Source organism: Colletotrichum paranaense (genome assembly GCF_030867605.1).
Source record: "Colletotrichum paranaense strain IMI 384185 chromosome Unknown Scaffold_4.1, whole genome shotgun sequence".
NCBI lineage: Eukaryota > Fungi > Ascomycota > Sordariomycetes > Glomerellales > Glomerellaceae > Colletotrichum > Colletotrichum paranaense.
In genome coordinates this window covers 1,628,712-1,643,115 of record NW_026848962.1, presented here as the reverse complement: position 1 = coordinate 1,643,115, position 14,404 = coordinate 1,628,712, and the positions used below count along the sequence as shown (strand labels likewise).

At 54.0% G+C, this 14,404-nt stretch overlaps 5 protein-coding genes across 5 annotated transcripts; 3 read left to right on the top strand and 2 right to left on the bottom strand.

Moving 5' to 3' along the window:
* Positions 1 to 255: 255 nt before the first annotated feature.
* Positions 256 to 1,186, top strand: CPAR01_05538 (short-chain dehydrogenase; the record flags this gene model as incomplete). Its single annotated transcript, XM_060489816.1, has 2 exons — positions 256 to 421; positions 480 to 1,186. 2 exons carry the CDS (start codon positions 256 to 258, stop codon positions 1,184 to 1,186), a joined length of 873 nt encoding a protein of 290 aa, XP_060351282.1.
* A 262-nt stretch (positions 1,187 to 1,448) lies between these two features.
* Positions 1,449 to 2,260, bottom strand: CPAR01_05537 (dolichol-phosphate mannosyltransferase; the record flags this gene model as incomplete). The annotated part of the gene is made up of 2 exons (XM_060489815.1): positions 1,449 to 2,115; positions 2,163 to 2,260. The coding sequence occupies 2 exons, from the start codon at positions 2,258 to 2,260 to the stop codon at positions 1,449 to 1,451; spliced, it is 765 nt and encodes a 254-aa protein (XP_060351281.1).
* Positions 2,261 to 4,568: 2,308 nt separating this feature from the next.
* Positions 4,569 to 5,666, top strand: CPAR01_05536 (uncharacterized protein; the record flags this gene model as incomplete). Its single annotated transcript, XM_060489814.1, has 2 exons — positions 4,569 to 4,623; positions 4,804 to 5,666. The coding sequence occupies 2 exons, from the start codon at positions 4,569 to 4,571 to the stop codon at positions 5,664 to 5,666; spliced, it is 918 nt and encodes a 305-aa protein (XP_060351280.1).
* A 3,641-nt stretch (positions 5,667 to 9,307) lies between these two features.
* Positions 9,308 to 9,700, bottom strand: CPAR01_05535 (uncharacterized protein; the record flags this gene model as incomplete). The annotated part of the gene is made up of 2 exons (XM_060489813.1): positions 9,308 to 9,571; positions 9,632 to 9,700. 2 exons carry the CDS (start codon positions 9,698 to 9,700, stop codon positions 9,308 to 9,310), a joined length of 333 nt encoding a protein of 110 aa, XP_060351279.1.
* Positions 9,701 to 11,004: 1,304 nt separating this feature from the next.
* On the top strand, positions 11,005 to 14,097 carry CPAR01_05534 (uncharacterized protein; the record flags this gene model as incomplete). Its single annotated transcript, XM_060489812.1, has 3 exons — positions 11,005 to 11,064; positions 11,130 to 11,678; positions 11,734 to 14,097. 3 exons carry the CDS (start codon positions 11,005 to 11,007, stop codon positions 14,095 to 14,097), a joined length of 2,973 nt encoding a protein of 990 aa, XP_060351278.1.
* Between the last annotated feature and the right edge of the window lie 307 nt (positions 14,098 to 14,404).

Genomic DNA, 14,404 nt, shown 5'->3' with positions numbered 1-14,404 from the left:
TTACCCCACTACTGGTACCTCGTCACCTCGTCTAGGGCCGGGAATGAGAACCGCGGGGAACCTCGGCAGCCCAGGGGTCTTCACCTTGGAGCTCCAATGGCATTTCAACCCTTGTACAATTGTTCCTCAGATCTCACTTCCGTCTTTGGAACTATATACTGCATAGCATCATATCGCCACTTGAGCTTGACAAGCTTCTAAATCACCACATCAATCGATTGAAGACAAGTCAACTACTTTGAGACCATCGCCAACATGTCGGACCGCGTAGCGCAAATCGCATCTCACCTGAACTACCCCAAGGGTATGCTCGCCGGCCAAGTCGCCATCATCACCGGCAGCGGACAGGGAATTGGCGCCGAAGCAGCGCGCCTCTTTGCCAACGAGGGCGCAAAGGTGGTCGTCTCCGACATTGACGGCAGTACGGCTCTCCAGTTTCTTTCCCTCAACAATTGCTCAGCACTGACGTATTGAAACAGAAAAGGCGCAGCAAGTTGCAGACAGCATCACTGCCGCAGGCGGCCAAGCAATCAGCGTGCCCGGCGACATGCTCTCGGCAGACTACATCACCACCCTCGTCGCCAAAGCAGCAGAGTTCGGCGGCGGCAAGATCCACCACATTGTCAACAACGCCGGCTACACCTGGGACGGCGTCATCCACAAGATGACGGACAAGCAGTGGGACACCATCATCGCGCTGCACTCCACGGCCCCGTTCCGCCTCGTCCGCGCCGCGGCGCCCTATTTCCGCGTAAAAGACGGCGAGAACCGCTGCGTCGTCAACATCAGCTCTACCTCGGGCGTCCACGGCAACGCGGGCCAGGCCAACTACGCCATGGCGAAAGCCGGTGTTACGGGCTTGACCAAGACGATTGCCAAGGAGTGGGGACCTGCGTTTGGTGTGAGGGCGAATACTGTTGCGTTTGGGTTCATCAAGACGCGGTTGACGGATGCCAAGGAGAAGGGTGCGTTTATCACCGGGCCGGATGGTGAGAAGATTGCGCTGGGAATCCCACAGGCGCAGAAAGCGACTGGGGCGGCTGAGCAGGATGCGCATGCTGATATTCCGCTGCGGAGGCCTGGCTCGCCTACTGAGGCTGCTTCTGCGGTGCTTGCTGTGGTTAGTCCGCTGTTTAGCTATGTGAGCGGCCAGACGATCATGGTAACTGGTGGCCGGAACATGTAACAAGCTGTGTTCGGAGTGGATGTAGTCAGCAATTGTTGGGCATATGGCGGCCCCCTTCACATGACTGAACAAAATTGTAGATTTCATGCGACTTGTTCATAATTAGGTATCGGTACTTTGGATTCCCGTCGTCCCCCAACGCCCAATTCATGCCAAATGTGTCCAGCAGCAAACAAAAACTCTCGGTATCGTATCACTTCTAATTTTCTCTTCCGTTCCCTTTCCCATGTCCATTCTTCCACTTCCAAAGAAGACTCCTCCCTTAGACCTTGGCCCACAGCGAAAGCACACCCTTGGCGTACTCGACAATCTCGTCACCACCAAGCTTGCTGTCGCCGTAGACGCGGTCGACAAAGGTAATGGGCACCTCGGCTACAGAGCACCCCATAGCCTTGGCGCGCACCATCATCTCCATCTGGAACGTGTATCCCTTGCTCTCGGTGCTCGAGATGACCTTGTCCAGGACGCTCTTCTTGTAGAGGCGGAAGCTGCCCGTCAGATCGCTGACGCCGGGGCGCAGAACGGTGTCGGCGAAGAGGTTGGCGCCGCGGGAGACGAACTTGCGCTTGAGGTCCCAGCCGTAGACGCCGCCGTTGCCGGCGTAGCGAGTGCCGGTAACGATGTCGTAGTTGCCCTCCTTTTGGCGGGCGACCATCTGGGGGATGAACTTGGGGTGGTGAGAGAAGTCGGCGTCCATGATGATGACGAAGTTGCCGGTGACGAACTGCAGGCCGTGGACGTAGGCGGTTCCCAGGCCCAGCTTGCCGGTGCGGGTTTTGAGGATGACGTGCGGGGCGTAGGCTTTGACGAGCTGGTTGGCGACTTCTTGGGTGCCGTCGGGAGAGCCGTCGTCTACGATGATGAGTTCCCATTCGAGCTTGCTGTTGTGAGACATGTTCGTTAGTAGACTTATCTCCAGGCAAGGTTTTCTATAGAGACGATATAAATCTGGGTTGAAGGGAGGGATCGCACTTACTGCTGGGTGAAGGTGCGGTTTAGCAACCAGGCGACGATGGGCAGGTTGCGACGCTCATTGTAGGTAGGCAGGATGACCGAGTACTTGTTGGTTGCCATTGTTGCGGTCGGAGAAAGGTTTCGGTATTGAAGAAAGGGGGGATATCGAAGAGAATAGAGACACAATAAGTCGAGCTTGGCTTGGCGGAAAGGAGCGTGGTGAAGTTGGCTGCGCGTTTGAAGCTTCACGGCGATGGATGCTGTCTGTCCTTTGGCGGTGGAATGCCATTTGGCACCTTGAGTGGCTGATGACTAAGCTCCATTTAGCCCCTGAAATCTAGGGGGGACCACAGGGCGGGACACTGGAGCACCAGACATCACCACCTGGCACCACTGCACATCAGCTTCGGGATGCCTTTATACTTCTTCATTGCCAACAAAACTATCAATTGTCGCACCTACCAAACGAAGCACTCTCAGTAATTGAATTAAAATAAAACCACGAGGATTGATAAAAATCTGGGCGATTCTCTTTCGCGTTATATTTCGACAGCTTGTCGCCCAAGCTTCTTACCCGAATTGGACTAAAGCTTCAAATCTTGACTACCTTTGCATGGAAGGAACCAACCATTGCATACATACATACCTTCCCTACAAGGTACCTATGAGGCGGCCTTCGATATGAAAGCCATCCATGATGGAGATGATGGCATTTGAATTTGATCGTTTCCTATCCACTTTGAAAAGTGTCTGTTGCAGCTCCGAGAGAACTATTGGTTTATGCTGCGACTTGGAAGAGCCTCTGAACTTCTTCCATCAGCCAAGGTGAAAGCTGCCTGGATTTGCTGATGAGTGAATACCTTCTTCGCAAGTCGGTATTGCATTGCGGTTAGGAGTGGAGGCTGTTTTAGAGGATGGAAGAGACAAGTTGTGCCGATTTGTTGAATTAGTCAAAAGCAGGAATCACAAACATCTACGGGCACGAAAATTTTCTTGATAATACAATGGAAAATGTCTGCAAGACTTCCGTCTACACTTCAACATACATCTGCCTCAAATGAGTTTCCGGGGTAAAATCATTGATCAGAGATGGCGTGCAGCATGTCTAGAAAGCTCAGACGTGGTTCTTTCCTTGCGAGGTGCTGATTGGCTGACATGATATCGATTGGCTAAAGGTGGAGATGATGCTCTGCTCTCACGGCCAGCCATTGGTCCTTCCCCGCATCCGCCTTGCTGCACCACCGCGACGGTGCAGTTCTGCCCTGGCAAGCGTCGCCCGCCAGCCAGGAATCGATCGCATCCCATCGGGAATTGTAGAGTGAGGTGAGCTTGCGCTTCCTCTTTACAGTGTGTCTCTGAAGGAAGTACACGGTCTGGCTGGTTTGACTGACCATCCTCCCATTCTTCGCGTTACAAGACGTTGAGATGGACCTGCAATACCGTCTTCTCAACGCCGAAGCGCTCTGTGCCTCTTTCGTGCTTGAAGATGGCATTCAAAGCAGCCGAGAAACCACTCATGAGATGCCGTTGAACGGTAGCAATGGCAGCACACATGGAAGACCGTTAAACTCCAGCTGCTCTCATCGGCGTCTGCTCGCCTCAGCAGACTCGACCCAAAACACTCAGCTTGCCAGCTCTACCCATTGACTAAGCCTCTTTCGGATTAACCGGATCTTAACCGGGCCTTAGTTCCCCTTCGCCAGCCCTGTAACATCCCAAGATCGCCAGTTTTGGCCATCGGCGTCCGTGGAGCTTGCAGTCACGTCAGATTGACATGACGGTCCAAGGTTCCTCTCCACCCAATGTGCCGCGAGGGGAACCTTGCTTCTCCCGGCCTTCTCCTTGCAAGCTCACAGCTTCACTCTCGTCGCTCGAGGTCCGCTCCCTGTTGTTCATAGGTAGAGCTAAGGATCAGCACAGCGCACACACACTCTCACACTCACACACTTTCTCTCTCGCAGCACGGAAGCTGTGAGCGCAATGGCTGAGGCAATAGCAATGGCGTGTTCCGAGCCCGCCCTTTCCGTTGCTGATTCGTCCCGTCTCCCGTGGAACCAGAAGCGTTCCTCCCCCCCCCCCCCCCAGTGTCTCCTGCCTCCCAACCCCATGTTTCTTCTGTGCGATGACTTGCTGTGTGGTTGCAGCAAGGCCCAGCCGGTGAGGAGCAGGAGCTCTGCCGAGTCCCATGCTCCGACGCCAACCTCACCTCTTCTCTTCTTCCCTCTCTTCCTTTCGTCTTTCCTCCTGCCACAAACTTCACCCTCTATTCTTCAGCTTTCTCATCTCCAATCGGCATCACCACAGCCATTTTCATCACCTACTACTTTCATAAATTCTCGAATTCGGCCATTGAGCCCTTTCCCACCACCGACTGCCACATCTCTGATTGCGCACTGTGCGCCCACCGGATACCCGTTACGTCATCGCAATGGACCCCAATCCCGTTCCTGGAGCTGTCCCAGCCGTAGCTGGCATCGACAAAGGTGAGCAAGAGATGTCGTGAAGTTCCAGCGGCGTCGCGTCGCCTCTGTACAGCGGTGCTGATGTATGCGCCCTGTGTCGGCACATCATCTCTCGGTGTACCGGCGCATCGCATCTCCCCCCTCGCCGCGCCTATACTCACGCTCGGACCTTCTTGCGCTGACATTCTTCCCCTTGTACAGCTCCCGAGACTGTCGCAACCACCACCGCCACCACCGCCGCAGATGAGAAACCCACAGAGACTGTAGCTTCGGAGACGAAGCCAGTCGAAGAGAAGAAGGCCGAGGTCGCACCAGTCGCAGAGATAGCAGCTAGTGAGCCTACCGAGCCCGCCAAACTTGCGGACCCTCCTGCACTGGCCCCACCAGCCGATGCGCCAGCTGCACCAGCTGCTGCTGAAGCTACCGCCGATGCGCCCAAGCCGGCTTCCGTCGAGGAGATTCCCGACAAAGACGGCCCCGTTGCGACGACTGGAACCGAGGAGGCCAAGGTTATCCCCGCTGAACAGCCTGCGGAGGAGACGACTGCAACCTCTGCACCCGTCGCCGAGCCCGTTAAGGAATCCGTCGAAGAGCCTATCCCGCAACAGATACTCAAGGCACCCGCGGTTGAGGAAGAGGCAGTCAAGGAACCAATCATTGAGAAGCCCGAAGCCGCCAATGGTGCTGCCACCAAGGATGTCGAGATGACCGGTGCCCTTAACGACGCCGAGCCCACCGGTGCTGGAGAGCGCGAGGCCGCGCCGCAGGCCAAGACGAGCAACAAGCGCAAGGCGGACGAGCTAACCGAGACCAATGGTACCAACGGCACCAACGGTACTAACGGTGTCGAAGCTGTCGAGGCTGCTCCGGAGGAAAAGCCCGCAGAGAAGAAGGCCAAAAGAGGCCCTGGACGACCCCCTTCAAATGGCGCTGCGAAGCCAGTCAAGGAGAGTCCTAAGAAGGAGAAGGAATCTTTTGGCCACAAGGTCGCCAGCAAGGTCAAAAAGGTTCTGCACTCCCCCGGTCGAACTGAGCGCAAGACTCGCTCTCAAGGACCCGTCTAAACCAGGCCACGCAGTGAGCCGGATGCTTCTGAGGCACGTATCTGTATCGCCTCGGATTTCCTTGGATGTCAAAGAGTCCCACAGACTACTCTAGCAACAACGAGACCATGATGGTCGAGGCTTGGGTTTGGACCAGCCGGGCGGGCGTCTCTCTTTTCACCCCGCGGATTTATGATGGGTAGGCAAAAAGGAGGCGCGGGTTTTTGTTTCTGCTTTTTTACCTTTTTGTCATTGTAGCTCAGGTCGTCGTCGTATCGAGACTGAGTAGTAGGAAATCAGGATACTGTATATACTAGGACGCTTGCACATTCAGTCTACCAGTCTCGTTGTGGTCTTTCTTATGCAACGGGTGATGGCAGAGCAAGGTCGATGGACAATTCGACTCAGAAACACGGGCAGTCGAGAATTGTGAGGCAATCATGGCATTTGCCAAGAACTTTTGTTTGCTTGCTTCCGTGTCCTCGCTCTGATGGTCGTCAAGAACGACAAGTGACAATCAATAGGTCAACAGCAGACAAGTCAGATCAAGTGACGAGGGTGCAATGCCGAGTCGGAAGTCTGACTATTTCAATAGTGAGCGAGCCCATCGAACCCCTACTTGTCGATTAGAACGTGCCTTGAGGCTCAGAGGCGCAGGCAAGAATTTACCCGATGGCTGGGTAGGAGCCTTGAATCAAGATATCATGGATTCTGATAACTCGATGGTTTGACTTGACACTTGAACGTCGATGGTGCAAGGTGACGGGGCCTTGAATGATGTATCAACCCTTTCTGAACGCCCTTGTGAGTTTTATGGATAAGCTGATATGATGGTCGCTACGTTCTCAACGCGTATCTCTAGCTTAGGGGGAATTCGTGATATCTACAAAAAGTATCTCACGCACCCACGCATAGGCACCCTATGGTTAGGTTTTGTACATCTCGATCGCCTACATATCGAACTGCTAGCAGCAGTGCTCCGAGTCGGCAATTTGTGGAACTTGCGCCAACGTCTTTGGATACTCAAACGCTGTCCGAGTCACAGATACGGAATAGCTTCTGATCATCTGTTTGACTGAATCAATGGAGCAAAGAGGTGGGATGACGTCTACAGGATACGCGGGGGTTCGACTCGGGGCGAGAAAAGGCTCCTTTCGAAGCGGTCCAGACCGTGACGGAAGCAGTGGGTTTCTCCACCCACCGCGTCACCCCGAAAGTCAAGGGTTTGTCGATCAATTCGTTGTCGACTTACGTGGGTGCGGGTTTAGGGGGGGCGTGGCAGAGAAGGAGAAGCTGCAAGCACACGCGATGTGTCTTTTCTCTTTTTTTTTTTTTTTTTGTCTGTTGCCCTCTGGCTTGGATCACCTTCTGTCCGCGTACTTTCAGCCCTTTCGAGGGTTCATATCACTCAGGAACAGGCTGTGCCGGAATGAAAGATGTTCGAGAAGCTTCGGGAGATGGGGAATGGGAACTGGGCGTACTTGGCGTGTCTCTCTTACAAGCCGAGGATGGAGGGACGCGTGTGCCTGGTTATGTGTGACGACAAACGTCTTTCTTACGCAGTCAGAAGAAAAGAGATGAATTGGGAGAAACATCACGTCTATCTGGGACAACAAAACAGGGGACCAACACCGTGAGGAATGTGCGCCTTCAGCCTCAGACCCAGGCGTGCGTGCGAGTGTGTGTGTGCGAATGTTTACTTGCGGTAATCCAAATTGGGAAAACAAGTAAACAATAAGGGAGCATGGACACGGACGCTAAGCGGTTTCGAGGAAAACGCAGAGATCGCGGTGGCGTTGTGCTGTGTTTGGTACCTGACTCTGCGCCTTTGTCGTGTGTCCATTGGGTATGGAAAGTGTGAGGCGGACGGTAAGGTCTCTCAACATGTTTTACAGTTCAAACGGTACGGCGTCGTGGCGGCGGTGGGAAAGCGCACGGAAAAGGTTGCAAATGGTATAGGTAGGTAGAGGCCGCCGTCGCTTTGGGGGGGCGATGAAGCTCTGTGACGTAGGGGATCGATCTGGGCCTTACTGCGTAGATAGGTAGGGTCTTGTGCAACAAAAAAAAAACGGGCCGGTTGGGAACGACGTAGATGGGATCTGGGCTTCTTCCGTTTTCGTGAGCGGGCAGAGGGACGGTGGCTTAAGGTAGCTTAGCTTCCTTTTGCATTTGTTCTGGAAAAGGCGGCGGGAGTCGCGGGAGGGGAACATCGGTGGTCTTGGCGATGGAGGGGGATTAGGATGGACGGCTTACCTCATTTCAGCTTGACTGTCAAGCCTCGACGGAGTTTGGTTTGTCTGTGAGGTTGAGAGTATTCAGTTACAGACTCGCGATGGTACGAGATAAGGTGTCATCCTGTTCAGGAACAGAACACCCAGATGTTGTGAAAGGTGTGTGTGGATGAGACTGATAGGGCGGGAGGGTTGAAGCAGAAAGAATAAGGAATGCTTATTTCTCATGTCATGCATCATCCCCCGAGGAGCAGGGTGGCTGAGCAGCATGTAAAGAAATGCTCCGATTGAGGGAGTTCCTCTCGCTATTCTAGAGTCTATCCATCTATGATAGCGATCCCTCCGTGGTGGTGCATGGTGTATGCTCCTCGCTTACCTTACTCACCGGTCGATTCCTTGATGCTTAATCACCGCGCCTATTGAAGTGGTAATATGATAGCGAATTCAATCTTCTTGATCAGAAGTTCAGAACCCCCATCTTCTGTCCCGTCTCTCCACAAATGACCAAACCTCCCCAACTTCCCAGAGCCCCCCAAAAGGACCTCCCCTCAATGCACAGCCCTGTCGGCGAGTCGCTCCCGGGGTCTTGCCTGTCATGTGAACCCTTTTTACTGCGTAGTCTACTCCATTACTCCGTAAGGACCACTATAAACTTGTACGCAGCAAAAGGTTGGAAACGACTTCCCTTTCGGCATTGGGTCCTGCGGGGACACTTTGTCCCCCCTTTTTCACTTAACCTGACACGGGGGGCGCAAGGTGTATCCGTACGCTTGAGCACGGGATAGTAATCCGTGCCGTTGTCTGTAAAGATGAGGGTTATTGTGAGAAGAAAAAAAAATTCATCAAGAGGAATCATGATGCTGGAAACGGAGGAAGAAACGGAACGAATTTGGCGCAGTGTAGTAAACGTCTAGAACTCTTTCGGGATAAACTGCGGCATCAAACTTTTCTCCCATGTGGAATGATGGCATTTCTCGCCTCTAGCGCGGGACCAGAGGAGGCTTGCTGCACATCTCGGATGCCACACGCGAGCAAAGACCCTTTTCCTCGATATGTATTTGTATTCTTCCAGGTATAGATCCTCCGGTCCTCCGTACTGCTTGAGCATTTCGGCCGTGTAGAGGACGCCGATGGGAACAGGAGCCCTTAATCGGCCGGATACGTGATATCCCGACCTGCATAAGATGAAGAATGGTATCCGTATAAAAGGTATGAAAGGACTTTGTTGAATGGGCCTCGTATTCATCGACCACCAATCCATCCCCTTCTTGCCGCGAAGAGCCTAGCATTCCTTGGGGATCGTCTGCCACTACACAAAAAGGGTGCAGGGCAACAGGGCGTGTGATGTGGGTGAGTGGGACACATATTCGAGGTGTCAAAAATAGCCACAGCCACAGCGAGCGGCGGCCCTGCCGATGCGCTACAGCGCTACTACGCGGTATGCAAAGCGTTCCCGTGCTTCTGGGGGGGGGGGGGTCCATGCTGCTCTGGGCTCTTCCATTGAAGCCAAGCGGCGGCACGGCATCTCGCTGGTGCTGTGGACGGAGTGCTTTGTACAGTAGTGGTGGGTGTCCCGAGCTCTGACAGAGGGAGAGAATTTTGGATGGCAGTTTTTAGGGTATTCTGCCCAATGAGGTCGTCCGATGCTCCGTCTTCTTTGTGATTCCGTCCACGAGACTGAGGAACAACAGCTGGCTGGAGGTACTGGTTTGTGTACGTACCGAGGCTGGATACCTACCTTACCTTACTACGTACCTCATGTTCTTCCAACTGGGCGTTGCATGTTCCTGCAGATGCTGACATGTAAAGACATGCATTGTACATGGAAAACTGCCATCGTGAGATGTATTCTAGAATACGAAGATCTAACATTCAATAGTAGACTTACTTAACAACCCCAGAATCCCATCCAACGTGAGGTGAGCAGACAGGAAGCAAATAGCCACAATGTCAAATGGAAGAGTAAATGACTTGAGCAGCAGGTACAAAAAAGGATACGTACCGCATCCCTCAACCTGGTACCTTGGTGGGTCGGATCAAGTGGATCGCAAGCCTCGAGACCCTATTAGCGCAAGAATTGCAAGGACCTGAGGCGAACCAATCCCCTTGGCCGTGTTTTTTTACGTATGCATTTTTTATGATATTTTTTAATGCTGTGTTTTTTTTTTTTCTCTTTCCAAGGTACGGAGTAAGGTGCCGCAGCTACCTATCCGTACCTAGTAACACTGCGCAGTATGTATGTATGTGAATGAGTTTTTCCTGGGCTGCCAACCGCACTCCTCCAGCGATGGACCCGGATATCGGCGCACCCACCGACTGGGATGTTCCAGGAGTGACATACGCAATCCTCCAGGCTCAACAAGCTTCCTCTCCAGTGGTCTTTCCTTCTCGCTGTTCTCCTCCACGCCTCTCCACCTTTCCCATCCCTCCTTCATCCCATCCGTCCCCTACTCCTACCGTAAGGTACATAGCAGTCCTTCACTGTCTCTTCACCATCCCTCCGTGTCGTGCCGTAACCTAAACTTCGTCCTACATACGCTCGCTTCAAGGCCGACTTCCCCTCGCTTTTCCCAACTCTTCCCTCCTCCTCCTCCCCCCAATCCCGCGATCCCGCCGACCCTCCGCCAGTCGTTCCAATCTCCCCATCGTCTCCCTCTCTTCGCGCCGCTTCGACGACATCTGTGGCTCCACTAATTGTCCCAATCGAACCCTCCCGTTGCTCGCGTGCCTGGGAACCAGCTGCTCCTTTCCAAGGGCCCTTTTGACGATCTCTTCTCTCCCCGACTCTCGCTGCAGCAAACCACGTCATTCATCTGATTTCAGGCCTCTTTGCCCACTTCCCAGCGGTCTTTGTGCGCCCGGTAACATTACACGACGACCCAACTCGAGAACAATTCTTTGCGACGAACAACCAGTAGAAGCCCCCGTTGAACAAGCTCCTGTGCCATCGTCCTGAATCCAAATCACCCACCCGACTAGCCGACCGAGTTTCTCCCTCAACCACCATTTTTCGAAGATTTGGTGCAAAGATAACATCAACAACCAGATCTCTCGCTGCCCTCTTCCTCGCCGAGGCCAACTAGAGACGCGACTCGCCCCCCTCGCCCCAAGGGGCCTCAACCTTCAAGATGAGCACCGACGCCGGAAAAGAGCTGTTGGACTTGCTGAAGAACCCCTTCAGTTCTCAGGTCTGTAAACCCTCCATCACTACTGAGCTTTTGACAATTCACGCTGGATGCTGACTGCCATATAGCTCGCCAAGAACTCAGTCTGGGCTGCTCTGGGCACCTCACTCGGTGTCACTGTCGGTATCGCCGTCACCTTCTCCTTTCTTCGACCGTACAATCAGTCCGTTTATGCGCCCAAGTTGAAGCATGCCGACGAGAAACATGCTCCGCCGCCCATCGGCAAGAAGATCTGGTCCTGGATCCCGCCGCTATGGAATACGACCGAGGATGAGCTGGTGCACCACGTCGGCATGGACGCCACCGTCTTCCTCCGCTTCGTTCGCATGTGCTTATACATTTTCGCGACCATCTCTGTGTTTGGCCTTGGAATCCTCATTCCCACCTACCTCAGCACTGCCGAGAGCAGTTCGACCAAGGATAGATCCTGGATCGACTTGATTACTCCCATTGCAGTATGGGGCAATGCGTATTGGGCACAAGTCGCAGTTGCGTATATCATCACCTTTGTTGTTATGGGCTTCTTGTGGTGGAACTACCGCAAGGTCTTACGCCTCCGACGCAAGTATTTCGAGAGCGAGGAGTACCAAAACAGTTTGCACGCCCGGACCCTCATGGTAAGATTGATTTTCGGATGACGTACCACTGGGAGCTTCAAACTGACCCCAGCAGATGTACGATATTCCCAAAGCCAAATGCTCCGACGAAGGCATCGCGACCATCATCGACGAAGTTGTGCCGGCCTCATCCTTCTCTCGCACCGCCATCGCCCGTAACGTCCGGGAACTCCCCAAGCTGATCGAGCAACATGACCATACCGTTCGCAAGTTGGAGGTGGTACTGGCAAAGTATATGAAGAAACCCGACCAACTCCCGGCTGCCAGACCGATGTGCAAGCCCTCCAAGAAGGACCCGTCTTTCGCGACGTATCCCAAGGGACAGAAGGTCGACGCTATCGAATACCTGACACAGCGCATCAAGGAGCTCGAACTGTTGATTAAGGAGGTTCGACAGAGTGTCGACAAGCGAAGCACCATGCCCTATGGCTTTGCCAGTTACGCAGATATTGCTGAGGCGCACAACATTGCCTACGCCAGCCGCAAGAAGCACCCGCACGGCGCAACAATCACCATGGCCCCGCGCCCGAACGATATTCTGTGGGATAACCTGGTCCTGACGCCCTCGATTCGTCGCACAAAGCGTATTGTGAACAACCTCTGGATCGCGTTGCTTACCATTGTCTGGATCGCTCCCAACGCCATGATCGCCATCTTCCTCATCGACCTCAACAACCTCGGTAAGGTCTGGCCCGCTTTCCAGACGGAACTTCAAACCAATCCCGAATGGTGGTCCATTGTCCAAGGTATCGCATCTCCTGGTTTGATGTCGCTGGTCTACCTCGTTCTGCCCATGATCTTCCGTCGACTCTCGATGAAAGCTGGAGATCAGACCAAGACGGGTCGTGAGAGGCACGTTCTGGCCAAGTTGTACGCTTTCTTCGTGTTCAACAACTTGATCGTGTTCTCGCTCTTCAGCACCGTTTGGTCGCTTGTGTCGGCCATTGTGAGCGAGACCAGCGAAAAGAGCGTCGACGCCTGGCAGGCCATTATCGATCAAAACTTGGCAACCACCATCTTCACGGCGCTTTGCTCAGTCAGTCCCTTCTGGGTCACTTGGCTCCTCCAGCGCAACCTTGGTGCTGCCATCGATCTCGCCCAGCTTTGGAAACTCATATACAGCTTCTTCGTGCGCAAATTCTCGAGCCCGACGCCCAGAGAGCTCATTGAGCTTACGGCACCTCCCACCTTTGAGTACGCCTCTTACTACAACTACTTCCTCTACTACGCGACAGTTGCACTGGGTTTCTCTGGCATCCAGCCCTTGGTTCTTCCTGCCGCCGCGTTGTACTACGGAATCGACTACTGGCTCAAGAAGTACCTCTTGCTCTACATCTTCGTCACCAAGACTGAGTCCGGAGGCATGTTCTGGCGCGTGCTCTTCAATCGCATGCTCTTTGCCGTCTTCCTATCCAACTGCGTCTTCTTCCTCAGCTCGTGGGCGCGAGCCGACTGGGCCTACCACAGCCAGGCCTTTGCCATTATCCCTCTGCCCATTTGCTTGATCATATTCAAGGTCGTCTGCTCCCGATTGTACGACGACAAGATCCATTACCTCTCGACCACCAACGTTGCCAAGCACCCGGAGGCTGGCGTGATGAAGGAAACTCGCCTTCGCAGTGAGCGCCTGGCTTCGCGTTTCGGCCACCCGGCCTTGTACAAGCCTCTCATCACTCCGATGGTGCATCAGAAGGCCCAGCCTTACTTGCATGTCGTGTACAAGGGTCGCCTTTCGGACGGAAGAGATGTCAACACTGGCGACATGATGAGTGTTTCTGGATACTCGGACGTGTACGCGTTGGATCCCATGAAGTCTGGCAAGCCTGGCAAGTCAGCCGGTATTCCCGGTTTCGAGTTCGTTTCCGAGTCCAACCTGGATTTCGAATTCTACAAGAACAGAGCGGAATTCGCAGAGGAGCATGGCCAAGGCGACATCTTTGGAAGGGATCCTGACATCATGCGCCCCGGCACCCCTGGATCAATGTCCGATTTCGGCTCTCGCCCCGGAACGCCCACGAATGCTGCTTTGCAGGGCGGCATGACAGGTCAGCGCCGCGACATGTCCGGTTCTAGGCCTACTCCGCCTGCCGGGTACATGTCGCCAACTGGAAGCGGCCGTCAGTCCCCTACCATGGGGCCGCCCCAAGCTGGCTTCGCTCAACAAGCGACCATGGGCGAGCGGTCCCGTAGCCCCCTGTACACCATCAACAGCAACGGCAGCGATACGGCGCTCGTGAGAAATGCCGCAGGTATGCCGATGAGCGCACCCACGGGTGGACCGAGTGTTGGCGCCCTGGGCGGCGGACCGAGGGGGTATAGTGGACTTCCTCAGGCTGACGCCGAGACGCCCGACCCAGATCCGACCCAATACGACTACTTCCGTGGGTCAGCAAGGCGGCGCCAAAACGATCAATGGTAGTTGATTGAGAAGGTGTCATGATTGGTATTCAATTTTCTTTTTGTGTTGTGAGCGATGGTAGAGCGAAGGGTTGCCTCGCGGTCCGGGATCTGGTCTCCATGTGATGGCATTGCATTCTCGGCGTTGATTTGAGAGAGGGGGGAGCCCGAAGAGAGGTTCTTTCATGGGTGGACTGCGGGCTGTGAGCAACAGGATCCCCCGTCATCTCGACCGGGCCCTGTTTGTACTTTTTTCCTTATTCATCAAAATGGTAATGATCAAAGAGACGAGACATAGACTGAAGATTTGCGTGGGACGATGGTACATA